Source organism: Amphiprion ocellaris, chromosome 8, assembly GCF_022539595.1.
Source record: "Amphiprion ocellaris isolate individual 3 ecotype Okinawa chromosome 8, ASM2253959v1, whole genome shotgun sequence".
NCBI lineage: Eukaryota > Metazoa > Chordata > Actinopteri > Pomacentridae > Amphiprion > Amphiprion ocellaris.
Genome location: NC_072773.1, coordinates 33409143 through 33425907, shown reverse-complemented (window position 1 = coordinate 33425907; position 16765 = coordinate 33409143). Strand labels below are relative to the sequence as shown.

At 46.3% G+C, this 16765-nt stretch overlaps 1 protein-coding gene across 6 annotated transcripts in view; it reads right to left on the bottom strand.

The window, feature by feature from the left end:
• Window positions 1-16765, bottom strand: part of samd11 (sterile alpha motif domain containing 11) — a 112397-nt gene that overhangs the window by 5590 nt on the left and 90042 nt on the right. For all 6 annotated transcript variants that reach the window (XM_055012578.1, XM_055012579.1, XM_055012574.1 and 3 more), the window contains 4 exons: window positions 9355-9508; window positions 3867-3982; window positions 3483-3561; window positions 1962-2755 (listed from right to left, as the gene is read on the bottom strand). In XM_055012578.1, coding sequence (XP_054868553.1) covers window positions 1962-2755; window positions 3483-3561; window positions 3867-3982; window positions 9355-9508 — 1143 coding nt within the window. The remainder of the gene's footprint in view (window positions 1-1961; window positions 2756-3482; window positions 3562-3866; window positions 3983-9354; window positions 9509-16765) is intronic.

Genomic DNA, 16765 nt, shown 5'->3' with positions numbered 1-16765 from the left:
TATGTCGTCCAAAATGGGACAAAAATGTCATAGTTTAGTATGTCGTCCAAAATGGGACAAAAACGTCATAGTTTAGTATGTCGTCCAAAACGGGACAAAAACGTCATAGTTTAGTATGTCGTCCAAAACGGGACAAAAACGTCATAGTTTAGTATGTCGTCCAAAATGGGACAAAAACGTCATAGTTTAGTATGTCGTCCAAAATGGGACAAAAACGTCATAGGTTAGTATGTCGTCCAAAATGGGACAAAAACGTCATAGTTTAGTATGTCGTCCAAAATGGGACAAAAACGTCATAGTTTAGTATGTCGTCCAACACAGAGCAACAAGGTGCCTAGTTAGCTCAACTGGTTGAGAGGGCGACTCAAACAAAACTGTGTCAAAGACACCGGTTCGATTCCAGGTCATGGCCATTCACTGTCTTGTTATGCATGTCTTCCTCTCTACTTACCTATTGCATAAAACCAACAAAAAGTCCCAAAAAACACCATAGTTCAGTCTGTCATCAAATTGTCATAGTTTAGCATGTTGTCCAAAATGGGACAACAACGTCATAGTTTAGTATGTCGTCCAAAATGGGACAAAAACGTCATAGTTTAGTATGTCGTCCAAAATGTGGCAAAAACGTCATAGTTTAGTATGTCGTCCAAATTTGGACAAAAATGTCATATTTTAGTATGTGGTCCAAGATGTGACAAAAACGTCATAGTTTAGTATGTCGTCCAAAATACAGCAAAAACGTCATAGTTTAGTATGTCGTCCACAATATGACCAAAACATCATAGGTTAGTATGTCCAAATCGGCAAACATTTGTGAGTCTGTCTGTCTATGTGAAACATTACTCAAAAATGGACTAACAGATTTGGATGAAAATTTCAGGGAATGGCACAAGGACCAAGTGATTAGATTTTTGCAGTGATGCGGCTTATAGTCTGGATCCACGGATTTGTTAAAGATTTCCCATTGAGATAACGGCACGGCGTCACTGTAACTATGACAAGTGAACGCTACCTCAGCTGCCTGCTGACGATCACATGATTGCAATCCTACTACAAGTCGACCGCTGCCGACTTCTCGGAAATGATACAAGGAACAATCAATTTAATTGTGGGGGTGTTTCTGAGTCCCATCAATTCCCGCTGCCCGCTACATATTTAGGTCACACGATTCATTATCCGTACATAATCTACACATGCATAACACATGCCTGTGCTCAGCGCAAGGTCAGTTTATTTCTGGGTTCATCTATATTAAATATCCGCATTCTATGGTGCCGTGATTTCTGCCACAAAGTTTTTTTTCAAGATTTCAGCCGTTGGAGATGACACGACTGAGCAGCCTTTGCAGAGTACTGCACTCTCTGAGTGCTTTTCCTGCTTTGAAATGTTATAATGATTAATATTAAGGGTTCAAAATGTTAGAAAACACCCATGTGTCACAATGTTTCAGTGTTCAGTGACACCAAATTGATATTCATTTTACATTGATATAAAGCAGAGAAAAGCAGCAACTTCTCACACTGAGTCAGTGAACATTTACTATTTTTTGTTATTAAATCACTTAAACTCAATCAAAAATGTCGTGTAATAACATGTTATGATCATTGGCTAAATGAACTAATAATGTCAGCTGCACAGACTGGATTTGCGTCTCATGTTGAGTTAAGTTTGCACAGTAAATGTTCTGACTGCAGGTATGTTATCCTGCATGTGGACAAATGCGTGTCTGTATTGCATGTATGTGATGTGAACAAACAACCCCTCCTCCCTTCTTTTTGCCCACGTGGCTGTGCTGCTGGTAGGTCACAGTGGGGTCAGATTCAGGGCCCCTAACAGGGAGAGGTCTCCACACTGGAGACATGCACACAGAGAGTGACGCTAATGGGTTTCACATGTCACTTTTCAGCTCAGTGTGTGTGTTGTGTTTGTGTTGTGTGTGTGCGTGTGTCCGAGGCTCTCACCCGTGTGAAAGTAAGGGTTGGCGTAGGGGAATCCGAACGGCAGCGATTGGGCGTGAAGAGCAGGCAGCGGCGGAATGAACCCTGGAGGCAGGTGGTACTTGATATCAGCCTTGCCCAGTCCGGGGGTGAAAAGGTGGCGACTGGGTGACTCTGTACCTGCTGAACTACAAGGAGCGCTGAGCCGGCCTGAGCTCTCTCCTGCCTCCTTGGCACTGTCACACACTGCCTTGCTGCCAGTGTCTTTACCCTGGTCTCTCTCCCTGTCCCTGGGTTTACTGCTGGACTTGGCGCTGACACCCTCCTGCCTCTCCTCGCACATATCTGTCTCGCTGTCTGAGTCCTTCATCTCCTCATCGTGCATCTCCATTTCAGCCTCCCTTCCTCTGTCCTCTCTTCCTCCTCTGTGATCCCCAGCACGGAGCTGCGTCTGGGGGCCCCTGCGAGCTGCTTTCCTGGATTCGGCATCCGGCCCAGCGGTGGAGCTCTGTGCCTGGGTGTTTTTAGGTGTGGAGGACGCTCCGGGTTGTTGCTGCTGGTGGTTGAGGGTCAGGAGGGGCGTGGTGGCCCCATGGCGAAGTACCAGCATTGCGTTGGAGCGGCGGGCCAGTTCCTCGCGGAGAGGATGGCCCTCTGGGATGTCGTGGAGGCTCCGCAGGGCCGGATGGTCGGGGGGTAGGCCAGGAGGTATAGCTCCCAGAGGGTCGGAGCCCAGCAGACGTTGCTGCTGCTGCTGCTGTCGTTGGTGGAGGTTTTCCAACTCTTTCTGTCTCAGCAGCTCAGCTGACATCTCAAGTCTGAGGCAGAGAAACACACAGACTTCAACAAACAGCCCAAATGTTTAAAATTTTACATTTAAAATGGACTGTTTGGCTCCTTAACTCTTCACCGGGCAAGTGATCATATTTGTTAACTTCTGCACACGTTAAATATGGCGTTGCTCATGCCTCTCAGCGAGGTCGAGGAGCACGTGGTTTCCACTCAGCCAATCAGCAAAGATCACTCTACATTACAGCACATACATCGTGGCATCTAACCAATCAGCAGAGGCCTGGAACATATCAAACTTTCTCTTTTCTCTGAAGTTGGAAAAAGATGGACTTGCAGCTTGGCCCTCTTCCATATTTATGGTCAAAACATCAAAATTAACCATGGTTAGTTGATGAAACACATATTTTACAGTTGAGTAGTTGTGCTAAGTGGTGATATATACATTTCTTGGTATTTTTATTTTTTTTACCACTAACAGGTAAAGAACATACATGATAACTTCATTGACCTTGAATTTCAACATGAAAATTAAAAATTTTGAAAAATGTCACAAAAGTTTAAAAAAAAAAAAAAAAAAAAATCTTATGTCCTGAAATAACACTAGTTGAAATTTCGAATTTCAAAGAATTTCAATGAGCACCTTTAAAGGGTTAAAGCTGCTCAATAGTTCTTGTACGGGACAATAAACTGAAGCCATAGATCTTTTATAATGACTGCCATAATCACTTCATCACTACATAGTGAAAAACACACCTGGCCAGGTTCTGCTTCCTCAGGAGTTCCTGTTGTCGAGCAAAGATCTCAGCTTGAGCTGGTTGGAGGAAACCATAACCTGTGACACCAACAGCAACCAGAAATTATAAAGTGATCTGCGATGTGCCAAGTGTTAGTAACAGTGGGGCAAAATAACAAAAAGTGACCCAAGTTACAAAAAAGTACACAAAATTTTATGTTTTTATCTGTTTACCAGGGGGAAAAGCTTCCAAATGTAATATCCTACAATATTACACCTTTTTGGACATTTTTAAATATATAATTTAATCTTCTGGTTTGACACAGACCAGAGAACTATTCCTTCATGTTGTCATAAAAGTAAAAATGACAGTTTTCTGTATTGTGCAGTAACTGTCCACTCACCAGGCGCCTGGCAGAGAGCAGAGGGCATACCCAGGAAAGGAGGCCGCAGATGAGGCCCTAAGGCGATGTGAGGAGCAGTTGGAGGGGACAGTAGAGGAGGAGGATGGGACAGTTCTCTGTGGACACAAATATGAAAAAAACAACATTCATTTCAATTTGGATTCATAAGTTAAAATGACAAAAGCGTGGAGGGATGTATCACACACTGGTGCCTACGCCAATAAAATAGTTTGCCGCTCACATTTGGAGTTTTTCTGTTCTCAGCACATCTCGGCTCTTTCTTGGTGTGTGTGTGTGTGTGTGTCTGCGTGTGTGTGTGTGAGTGAGTGTGTGTGTGTGTGTGTGTGTGTGTGTGTGAGGGCGCACGCTGCCACACCAATGAATGCGGTGTATTTTTATCAGTGGCGCTCCAGAGGCCCCCATGTCGCCTCAGTGCCTCATCAGTCTTGTCACGCCGCAGCAAGCGCCGCTGGCCATTGCTGTACCCTGGACTGCAGCCTTTCCTTCCCCTGCCGCCACACACACACACACACACACACACACACACACACACACACACACACACACACACACACAACTCTAGAGCCACACACATAATGAGGGCTGAATGCACAATGCCAGTGTGTCATGCTCCGACAGCTGGGGCGGCCCCTGCATCTTGACCGGGGCCATGGGCTGAAGGACCTTCTAATTAACACTCATCCCTCCTCTCTTCTCTCCCGTTTTTTTTTCTAACGCCCTTCTCCCTGTTTCCCTCCCTCTCTGGGCTGCATTGAGGCCGGTGAAAGGATGGAGCGTCCTGCAACCTGAACTTCTGAAAAGGCCTCTCTATTATTGGCTTCATCTTTTGTCCTCCTCGAGGGCGAAAGGTGCCTCTCACCTTTCTCCCACTCGTTCCTGTCTTGCCCATCTTTTTTTTTCATGCTCTTCACTCCCGTCTCTGTACTCCTTCACAACCTCTGAAAATCTGCCTTGCTCACAGATTTTCCTCCACTTCGCCTCTTGCTGTGTATTTTTCTCTCCCCTCTTCATCCTGTCTGTTTATCCCAACCTCGTCTTCCCACTTCCTTTTTCTCCCCTGTAATCCTCCCATTTTCACTCTTGCGTGCACATCTTCAGGGGTTTTGAAGAAGCACAGAAGAATCTGTCAGAGGAGCGAGGATTATGCACTCCGACCCTCTGACCCTAAGCCCGGGAGTGGATGATGATGCCAGACCACAGCTGTTTCCAGGGCCGTTGGTGAGCTTCCCTCTCCAGCTTCCTACCCACACCTCTCCTCCTGCTGCTATCACACCAATCAGAGCTCAGCTGTGTGCGACTGCCGCTGCACAAAAGCATACATGGGAAACAAGCTGAGGAAAACAACAAAGTCAAAACCAACACTGGGACGCATGCAACCGCAAATATTGTTTTGCAACCGTGTTCAAATTAGCCAGCGCCGGCATGTCTCCCGCCTCGCTAAATGGTGAGGGAAGAGAGAGAGAGAGAGCATTGCAAAGAGGGAGGGCACATATGCAAGAGCTGGGAGATGAGATGGGGGGTTGGAGGCAGTCCTGAGAGGGAGGTGTGCGTCTGTGGAGGGAGTGGAGGTGGAGGGGGGAGCCATCCATCGATCCAGCGACTCCGCCGCTGAAATGTTAATGCTAATCGTATAACCGCTCTCTCCGGCAGTGCCTCGCACTCCAGTGGCAGCTCCAATTAATCTTGGGTGAGGGCTGTGGCGCGTGACCCTGGAGCCGCGAGCCGGGGCCCTGCTAGCCGCTGCTTATGTAATTACACCGCCCAGTGTGTAATCACCTGGCCTAATCCCTCAGGGCTAGCAATTAGCCTTGCGACGCGCAGTTCCACTAGGCTACGCTAAAGCGCCCACAAAAACTCCCATCCACCCCCGCCACCGCTCCCGCATGCCAAACTCCCATCACACTCACCCACCCCTCCTTTTCTGATATTCCCTCTTTCTTCCCCTCTCCTCACGCCGCCTACCCTTGCCTAGCGTTAGCCCGCAGATGAATAACGGTCAATTAAAGCTGCATGACTGGGGCTGCCAGGCGTCTGCGCCACCATAATTAGGCCTAATCACGGGGAGGAAGAGAGAGAGGAGAGAAAGAGTGTGCATCTGACACTCCCCTCCACTCCCTTCCTCCATCGCTCCCTCTCTTCCTCCTTTTATAGGAGGCAATTTTGAGGGAGGAGTGGCAGACATTAGTCGTTTTGCTCTGGGGCTGTGTGTGTGTGTGTGTGTGTGTGTGTGTGTGTGTTAACGTCTGTCTTTCTCTGTGTGGTTTTTCTTTTTGCACCATCTCCGCTTTTTGCTGGCAAACCACTGACATGCTATAAAAAGATGAGGCGAAAACACTCACCTAGTTTTTGAATGACGCTGAAAACAGGCAGATGCACAAATGCAAGGTGGACTCATAATCACACCAAAAAAATATATATATATTATATGACTGTATTTTGTGTTGTGTGTGTGTGTGTGTGTGTGTGTGTGTGTGTGTGTGTGTGTGTGTGTGTGTGTGTGTGTGTGTGTGTGTGTGTGTGTTGCTGCCTGTCTCTCAGTCTCTGCCTGCAGTGAGGCCAGGGGCTCCTGGGGAATTCACTGGTGTGTGGCGACCTGTCAGAGTGGCGACAGCGGCCCCGTCCCGCAGCAGCCCAGCCAGTGTGTGTGTGTGTGTGTGTGTGTGTGTGTGTGTGTGTGTGTGTGTGCGTGTGTGTGTATGTGTATAGGTGCGTCTGTGTAAGTGTGTGTGACAGGGCTGCCCTTAATGACTGGAGCGTGGGGGGATTAGGAGCGCCGAGCGGCCGCCTTCGGCTCCTTCTCCGCAGGAACACATTTACACAGGAAGCTCATTAAAATGGATGAGGCTCCCTCCACGCTTGCTCTCTCTCCCTCTCTTCCTCCCTCCCTCCTTCTACCTCCCTCCCTCGCTCGCTCAATCCCCTTATCTCACACTCCCTCGATCTCCTCACTCCCTATTTTGGTTCATCTCTCTCTCCATCACTTTGTCATCTCACCATCTTCTCTCTTCCTCTTCCCTCTCTTCATCCGAGTTTTAAGCTCCCATGTTTTCCCCTTTTCCTGCCCTCTCTCTTTATTTTCCTGCATCGCTCCCCCTATTTGCCTTGCAGATGCTTGGTGAGCTTAGTGCCATTTAAGGCCAGACAAATGGAGCGCCAGGCTCTAAGCCCATCGAGCAGCCCTAATGATTTGTTTTTAACAATGGGCCCTAATGGGCCCCAGATAATCAATGATGAGGGGTCGATGGAAAGGTGAGCCACAGAGAGAGTTAGAGCGGGAGAGAGAGAGGAGAGCTTCCATCTCTAACTCACTTCCTCTGCCACGCTTTTTTATTTTATCGCTGTTTTTTTTTGCTTTTACTCACCAATTATCTCGATTTTAATTTTCTCATCGGTTTGCACTCACTACGTTTTCATATCTTCGTTTTCTGAGGTTCTCTGTATTTTATGGGCGGTTGGTGCAGTTTTTGGACACGTGCGCGATACATAGCCTAAAGTATGTAGACATTACATTCATGTGATGCTGTTAAATGTGTTATTTCAAGTTTATGGGCGTTAATATGCTGCTACAATGGCCTGCACTCATCTGGGAAGGTTTTTTAAGCAGAGTTTGAAGCACAGGAAAACAAATTTACATAGAAGAGGGGCTTCCCTAAACTGTTGCCACATTCTATTGTCGAGAAGGATATTTTATGTGTTGTCATTAATATTTACTTCAATAGGGAGTGGGAAACCTGGACAAAACATAAAAACCTGTCTCAAACTTAAACTGTACCACATACTTTTGCTCATATGTATATATAAGAGCACATATGGTGCGATATCATTCAGATTTTGTACCATCTTTGTCTGTTGTCTGTTTCTCTCTCATTTGGACGATGGCACACATGATGGCAACATGTTTTCCTTATTAGAACCTCCTTTTATTTTCATTCACTCCAACATATTGAGCATGAAGGGGTTAATCTTCATGTCGTCCTGCGGGTCAAAATTGACCCGTTTTAAAGTTTGAAAATGTGGAAAAAAATATATTTTCACAGTGAAACTTCTGATGTCCACATTTTCAACATTTTTGGGAAATCTTTGAACATTTTTTGGTGGAAAAAAAGAAATGTTAATTGATTTTTGTGTGAATGTTCTTAAAGAAAATATTAGAAGTTTTACTGATATACATGTAATCACTTTAGATATTTTTAGGATTTTTTTGGAAGATTTTTACTCATTTTTTGAACATATTTATAAGAATTTTCTTGCCAAATTTGGTGCATTTTTTAAAAATAAAACTTTTAAGGAATTATTGAAATTTTCTTCCTGAAGGTTTTGCAAATTTTCAGAAATTTGGGGAATTTTTTTTGCTGAATTTTTGGATTTTTTTCAGACAAGGAAACCCGTAAATGAGGACAACAGGAGGGTCAAAGGAAGCAGGACGGAGTGAGGTAGAGATGGATAGATGGATGGCAGGAGGAAGGAAGAGGATGAGGCCTAGTTAACTCTCCCCGGTCCTGTGTGGCTAATTACTCTGTGCTGTCGGAGAACAGCCGCGGCTCGCTGAGTGCATTCACACTGCACCACTGGCCTCCCTCTGCCTCGGCGTACGCATATAGGCGCACAAATTAGCAGACATATTCACACAAACAAACCCAAATTCAGTCCGCATAGATGAGCACGCATGCAGGCCGCCAGCTTGAAAAATGGAACAAACAAACACACGCGAATACTCGGTCGCCTCCCCTCCCCTCCCCTCCCCTCCATCCTCGCCTCAACACACAAAATATATACACCCCCACAGCCTCCCAGAGCTGCACCACACAGCGCCTGGCCGCTCTGCTTCCTGCTTATTCCCCCCCTCCTACCCCTCTCCGTCTCTCTCTCACACACACACACACACACACACACACACACACACACACACACACACACAAACACACACCCCCCGCTGCCGCACCGCCGGCCCATTATCGATCCCCCACCTCTCCCCGCGCCACATAAATAATCGACAAGCAATTACCCGCCCACTCCCGCTGCCCCCGGCTTTGTTTGGGAGGCGCAGGGGCCAGCGCTGGCGGGGGAGGGGGGGAGGGGGGGAGGAGGGAGGAAGCGCTGGCGTGCAGGCGTGCAACTCCACAGTGGTAGCCAAGAGGTTATTGAATCCTTACTTTAGCCATGTATGTGGAGATGCACATGCTCACACAGTGCAGCACGTTGAAAAACACCAAGACACGGGATCTGGACGAGGAAGCTGGAAACGGGTGCGAGATTGAAAAGGAAAAGTGCAGGGGTGTGCTGATGCAAACTGGCAGGTGATTAACTCGGTAAACTCGCATGTGTGCGGAGGATGTGGGTGTTGGTTTTTTAATAATGATGATGAATAATGTTCGTACTGTAATCAGGGCCGGATTGCAGCTGCAACAGTCGACTGCAGCGAGGTTTAACACTGACATCGGGGGTGTTTGCTTGCATGCGGTTTTACCTGTCGGGGTAATGCGCGTCCCGGTGCTGCGGCAGACCCTGTTTGCGTCTCTGGCTGGACGAAGAAGAGCTTCCCGCCGAGGGCAGGTGAGCTTCTAAGGCCGCTGGATTCCTCACCACTGCAGCCAACGCCTCCTGGCGAGCACGCAGCATGTCTGGATGTGGAGCAAAAAAGGGGGCGAAAGAGGGGGAAACAGTCGAGGAAAAGAGATGAGAAGACGGCAGGAGGAAGGTGATGAGGGACAGAAATGACAGGAAAGATGGATTCGGAGAAAGGAAAGCAGAGGGTAGGAAGGGATGGAGGAGATAAAAACAAGTTTAGCATCACGTCTATGCAAAGATATAAACAGAAAACTAAATTCTTACATGAACCCAAACAGTTGATGGCTCCTTGCTACAGGATTAGCAGTAGTAGAAGGAAGTGAAGCTCACTCTTAAAAGATATTTATTGTGCTGTAGTGATGGATGTAAGGCTCATAAAAACACCCAATAAGTCATTTTAAAACCCGCATCATTCCTCACATTAATACTGAAAATGATGGTCATGGACGCCCGGATGTACGTGAACACACAAAGACAAATCAAACAGACATTTTGGCAGAGGTGTATGAAATTAGCACACAGTGTTTAAATCCATCTGCCACGCTTTTGGAAGTGAGCTGACCGTTTTCGAGCAAATGTGAGAATAAAATAAACAGGTGGGTCTGGGAAAAAATTGAAAAATCTCTAAAAAAAAGAGAGAAATTACGAATTCTGTGATAATGTTTTCAAAACAAACAACATGCGGTGTGTTTTCTTTTTGTACGAATCGGTCAAAAACAAAAAAAGCAACTTCACACGGCGGCCACGCGGCGTTTCTACCCCTCCCCACCTACCATCCCCTCTATCTGCCTGCCCTCTTCCTCCACCTCCTGCCCTCGACCGCTCGCCTCATTCCATCTCTTTCTTCGCTCATCCTCGCTCTCCCTTTTTCCCAGCAACCCCGGTTCTCTCTCGCCCTCGCAGGAGAAGAGGACTCATCATTATCAGCCAGGCCAGGCCACACCAGGAGACATGGCTTCTAATGAGAGAAAAATCCATTCTGCTCTCTCCCTCTCTCTCTCCTCCCTCTCGCTCTCCCGCTTCAATCTATCTCCCCCCCTCCAACTCCCCTCCACCTCCCAGCTCAACCCTCCACCACCCTTTTTTTAATTAGACAGATCCCTCGGGAGCTAGGGGCCATTTCCGCCGCCGGTACGGGTGTGATGTGTGTTTCTGTGTGTCTGCGTGATTTAGGTGGTTGCGTGTCGTGCCTGACTGTGTGTGTTTGTGCGCATGTGTGTGTGTGTTTTGTGCGTGCGTGTGTGTGTGTGTGTGTGCAGCCGGAGCCGTTGAGCGGGCGCCGGGGTGGGGGGGGTGAAGCGACAGATATTAATGCGGCCCAGCTCCGGTGTATCGATCTGTTTGCTGCGCCAGGCCGCAGGGGACTCGACTGGCGGCAGACAAGGGCGGGTGTGTGTGTTGCTGTCTGTGTGTGTGTGCGTGTGTGTGTGTGTGTGTGAGGTTGGTGGTGGTGGTGGGGGGGAGGCTGTGAGAGATAAGGGAGGGATCAGAGGGAACTGAAGCCCCAGAGCATGCACGCACACACACACACACACACACACACACACACACACACCTACACACACACAATCTGTTGTGCACTTGCATACGTGGTGCAGTGACACGGCGGAAGCGTTGCTCCCTATGAGTTTCCTATGGTCACATTTCCACCTCACCAATTATTTTTCTATGACAGGCTCCGTTAAAGGAGTGCTTCAGCAATTTTTAGCATTGCACTTCCATAACTTCAAAGCGACAGATTAAAAAAAAAAAAAAAAAGACGGGTTAGAATTGATGCTACAGAGGCAAAGACATCTGGAGCATCCTGCCGCCTCAGTACTAAACATAGAAGACGCCGTAACTTTTGGCTTCAGACCTCTGAACTCCTAAAGCCCACTGGCAGATTTGAAAGGCTTGTTATCTTAGCTGGAGTCTGGAAAAGCAGAAACAATTACCAGAGTTTCTGCTTTCCATCGGTCCTTGAACTTATCATGTGCAACTGTGGGTTTCATCTAGAGAAAGGAATCAAATGTGAGCTTAAAATCATAATTTTTCCATCAAAATCACTTTATTCTACATTCATCATGTAAAAATGTCCTCAAAATACTCCATTTGCACGCACAAGATTCTGTACAAAACTGAAAATTCTGAGCTCTCCAGTGCAACCATATATCTATACTTAAAATCAGGATGTTTTATTCTCAAAAAACATTTGGCTCTCATCAGATTCTGTAAAATAAATAAACAAAAGCCTGTATTCCTCAGTGGAATTGTGAAGCTGTGGCTAACTCAGCTACAAATAGCAGTCGTCAAACTAAAATTCTGGGATTTTTTGGCTGAACTGCAGGCAGTGTTTTATACAAAACAAGTGCGGAAACAAGTTAAAAATCAAAGTAGAAATGTGATAAACCATTTCTCAACTATTGGTAACACCTGTGGGTGCTTGGCAAAATGTGGTGCTCATTGATTCTATTTTTTCTCTCTTTTTTGTGACACTACAGCTATGTTATACTGCAGAGAAGACACTTTTTATTTCTCTCTACTTCTACTCATGGTTGTGCTGTTTTCATAGAGGTGCAGGACTTTCTATTACAGAGAAAAGTGAGTCAACAGTGAGTTAAAATGTGGTGACAGGAGCAAAAAAATGCTGACAAACCGCTTGGGGTTCACAGGGTTAAGTCACAGGATAGAATCCCAGTCACTGGATTCTATACTTCCCATCATGCCTTGGGCTACACTCTGCTTTATAAACCCCGACACCTTTTAAACTCCACACAACCAGCCTGTCGAGCAGGTCTTAAGCAGGCTGAGCAGTTCTTTGTTGTTAGTAAACAGACTTTGTCCAGGGGACGTATCCAGGAGAGTAAATATACTGAGATTATACATCCAAATTTCATCAACAGACCCCAAATGACCAAAGCTGCAAACAAAACAGATTTTTTTCCCCCTATTTCCACATTTATTTAATTGTTCAGTCATTTATTTTATCATTTGAACTACTAAAACATAGTCTTTTTGCCTTCTCATGACTAAGATTTGCTTATTTAATTTAATTTCAGATATTTAGTCTAAAAACATAAAAATCTGCCTAAAAAACCCAAGACATGAGCTCTCAATGGTAGCGATGGCCTTAAATTTGACAGGTAAAATTGATGAAGTGCTCCTTTAAATCCAGACAACACAAGCTGTCGAGCTAAAGTCCTTATAGGCAAGTCTCGCCTCTCTGGAGCCATCTTGGTAAAACACCTCCAGGCAGTTATTCTGGGCTAACAAGCTCAGGCGTATCTAAATGAAAGAGGAGAGAGCCACATCTGCAATTTCAATGGACACTGGGACATAAAAACTGCATATATAGAATTATAAATCTAATCTGATGAAAAAAACTGCTTACAAGTTTGGCGACTTTGCTCCAAATAAGGTTAAAAATAGGGCTTTTCCCCCACTTGCATCACGATAACATGGTTTTTGGGGGCAACACGTGTCATGTAACTGCCATGTTTGGTGTTTTGGAGTTCTCATGTTTCTAGAATAACCTGTGGAAACGCTTTATTTGTTTTGATGGTTTGTGTCTATTATTTCTTCCATTTCTCTATTTATCCCGTCGATGCTTGTAAAGCTTCACTTGAACGCTGGGTTCATATTCTGCTCTCTCGCTGCCCCTCTCTCTAATTCTCTTTCATGTAAACCGAGAGGAGCCGGGTCACCTGGGGCTCTACCCTTCTATGTGTGTCTACAGCACTCGGATTCAGAGTTTTCTCCTCTCAAACTCTTGTCTCGTGATGCAGCTGCTGGAACACAAGAGGAGAGTCCCTCTGACTACAAATTAGAGTCCTAATTGAGGACACACAAACACTCTTACTTATTTTGGGAATTCGGACCCATTCCACTTATCCCTCTTTTGTGCCACCCCATTTTTCTCCCCACCGTCGTTCCTGGAGTTGGGCCTAAATCCCCTCAGCTAAGCCGGGTTTTCCTCAGTGCGAGAATGCAGGGGAGCGCTTTGCTGATACAGCTTGGCCGGCCTCGTGATGGATTTGGTGGACTGGCAGGTACACAAAAGCCAACATCCATCCGCTAAAGCGCACCATACACCAGAAAATTAAGCATCTTTTCAGGAAAAGGCATTTACCGAGTATCACAGGCTCACGCAAGCTGTAAATATGAGGCGAGTCTGTCACACTGAACGTCTTTGTCCTCTGACCAATCGTCTGCTTGGGTTTTCTACTTTTTAGGGCCGGTGCTGAAGAGATGCTGTGTACAGCTCCGTGTTTCAATGCCGCCTGAACTGCAGGAGACAAAACAGACGAACGCACTCCATCCCACCCCTCCTTCCACTTTCATCTGGATCTCTACCCCCACCTCTCATTTTCTTTTCTCCCTCCCCTCGCTCTCCTTTCATCATATGAAGAAGGAGGGAAAGCCCTCCTGGCCATTTCTACAACCCTGCCGCCCCCTCCACCTCCACACCCCCCAATTTCAGCCCCTCCACTCCTTTTTCCCCGACTCTTCTTTTGCCCATCAGGTCCAGAGAGAGCCTCTCAAACAACACCTTGCACCTACACATCCACGCACACACCCAGGCAACATGCACGCCGAGTTCCTCTTCACCCCCGCCTCTTTCACGCACACACTTTCATTTTCTGTGCCCTGCACTTCAAACACATGAAAGGATGCTCTGCGGGGACCAAGGCTAAAGGAAGAGTTGGCGGTAAGGAAAAGGAGGAGGAAGCGGGGAGGGGGTATAAAAGCAAGCTTGAGAGGGAGATGTATAGGAGGGATGAGGGGCCCTGGGGGGGAGGGAGGGAGGGGAGGAGGGGGTCACAGGGGGCCCCATCGGAGACCAGGTCAATGTCAAGGGGCTCTTGCTGAAATGATTCACGTCAGCCTCTCGAGAGACAAAACAGCCATCCCTCCGTCCCAACTCCTAGACTGCTGCCGTCTGAGAGTGTCAGTTTCTTAACAAGCTGCACCCGTTAATTGGAGAGAGGTGGAGGGTGTGCAGGTAGTGTTCTAATCCGTTTGGAGAATAAACTTGCAAAAGGAGGAAGCTGCCAGGTGTGGCAGGAAGGAATATTAGCAGCATCAGAGACGTGGCAGGCGGCTGAGGTGCCCATGGGTCCTCTGCCACTTAGAGGTAAGAAATTCTTACCAGAAAGTTGTGATTGTGACGATAGTTGAATTTAAGAATGTGACAAACAAACTGTAAACTTGTAAGTATGGATGTTTTTTCTTATTTTTGCTCTAGGAGGAGTTACTTATGCACTCTTCCCTCATCTCTTTTCCTTCATCATTTCCTTTGACCATTCCTCTCTTCAGGGTTTTTTTGGTTTTTTTACTTCTATTCCTGGTGTCTCTTGTTTGCTTCCTCTTCTTTTGCACATAGATGACTTTTAAGTGTGCCTTGGAAGAAGAATGCATGTGTTCAGAATAAAGGATAGTGTGGAAACTATCAAACGATTTGGAATGTGGAAGTGAAGAAAGGCAGCGAGTCTGCATCTGTACTTCTCCAGAGCGCCTGCCTCAAAACCAACGAGGCTTCTGGGAAAGGAAGCCAGCCATCAGACTGAGCCCTGGGCCATAAAAAACTCCCACAATGCACTGCATTTTGCCTCCAACTCCTCCAAGACATGGGGAAAAGGCAATTATAGCATTTATAGGCTTCGCCCCCTAGATTTGCAGCCAGCAATTAAAAATCATTACTAATCAAATAAAAATAAAAGTAGCTCAAACTACAATTCAGCCGGAGCATCGATTGGATTTATGCTACTGCGAAGGAGCTCATAAAGACTGGTAGGACTTAATGTTACGTTCTTCAGAAAAATGTGAGAAAAAGGTTAACATTTAATGGCAGACATAGTGAAATGAATATAAAGCCAACTTATAAAACCCAAACGAGGAAACTTTTCTCATTTTCTTTTTTCCCTCCGTCAAACTACAATTCTCTCAAGCTAAAACCTGTAAATTTTATGTCTGTAGAATCTGAGTAGATGTGTGACACGCTGGTGGTTTCCGGGGTGTTGGGAGATTTAGAGGGTTGGCAGGCAGCCAATGAGAGCTCTCGGATCAATCACGCCGTTGATGCATTTGAAGGCTTGTGGGTGTTAACAACAGAGAGTCAGGGTGGTCAGAAATCACCCTGAGTGACACTTTGACACTGGGTGGGCAAGCACCGCAAATAGAAACGTCAGCCGTCTCCATGGCTGGGGTTTTACAATGGCAGCAATGTGGGACACCTTAACATGGTGCTCTGAACACAGCGCTACACTCTGGGGGTACAAAGCAGCACTGCACCTCAGTGACTTGGTAACAGGTTATGAGAAAAGGGGTGTTTTTTTTTTTCCCTAGAAGCTGGTGACGTGCTTCAGAAGGAAACTCTTTCAGTCTGAGGTAAATCTCAAGTTACTTAACAAAAAAAAGAAACTAAAGGAAAAATACATCTGGATCTTTCATGAGTCGGTTCTTACTGATAGTGTAGGAAACATCATGTAGAATTTTAACTGTGCACTGAGGTTCGTTTGGTCTATTAGGCCTGGGTGATAAAATGATGGTGATATGTTTGGACATATTTATCATTCAACAGAATGTTCATAGTTAAATTTAAATGCATCAAACACCGTGAAAGCAAATAATGAAAAGGTGAAGCTCAGTTGCATGAACAAACTCTAGGTGAGCTCCCTGCTTCCTAAACTGCCTGTCAAACCTGGATAATGGAGTGTGCTACTCTCTGTCGCTCTCCTTCTTAACTTCCATGCTGGTCTCCCGAGGTGTGCTAGTCTGCAGCGGTTGCGATTTCACCCATCCATGCAGGTAGACCTCCTCTACTGGAGGAACCAATAGTTGCCCCTCTAAGATGGGCTTCAGGATATAAAGACACCCTCAACCCTGATTAACCCACAACTACCTCCACCTGAGGCCTGCTTTGAGGACTGAGGGACTTTAAATCAGGGTGCACAAATGCCAGTTAAACCAGCTAGTCTGGGTCTTAACCTCAACATGGTGGCTTTTTCATTGCTGTGGAAATATTAAAATTACCACCCATGTACCTTAATAGGTGGATTAAAGCAGTTCTGCAAATTACGTCTCTTATCTGCTGGGATTTTATTGAAAAATAGGTAATTAAAAATGAATATCAACTGATACAAAGTTCTTGGCCCTGCTCTGTGTCATTATTATGATAATGATTAGGGATGTCTGATAATGGGCACCCATATAGCTCAACAGGTTAAGCAGAGCGACCCATGTACAGGGGCTGGTCCCCGACGCTGTGGCCCGGGTTCAATTCCCGCTCGTGGCCCTTTGCTGCATGTCTTCCCCCGACTCTTCTCCCCCAT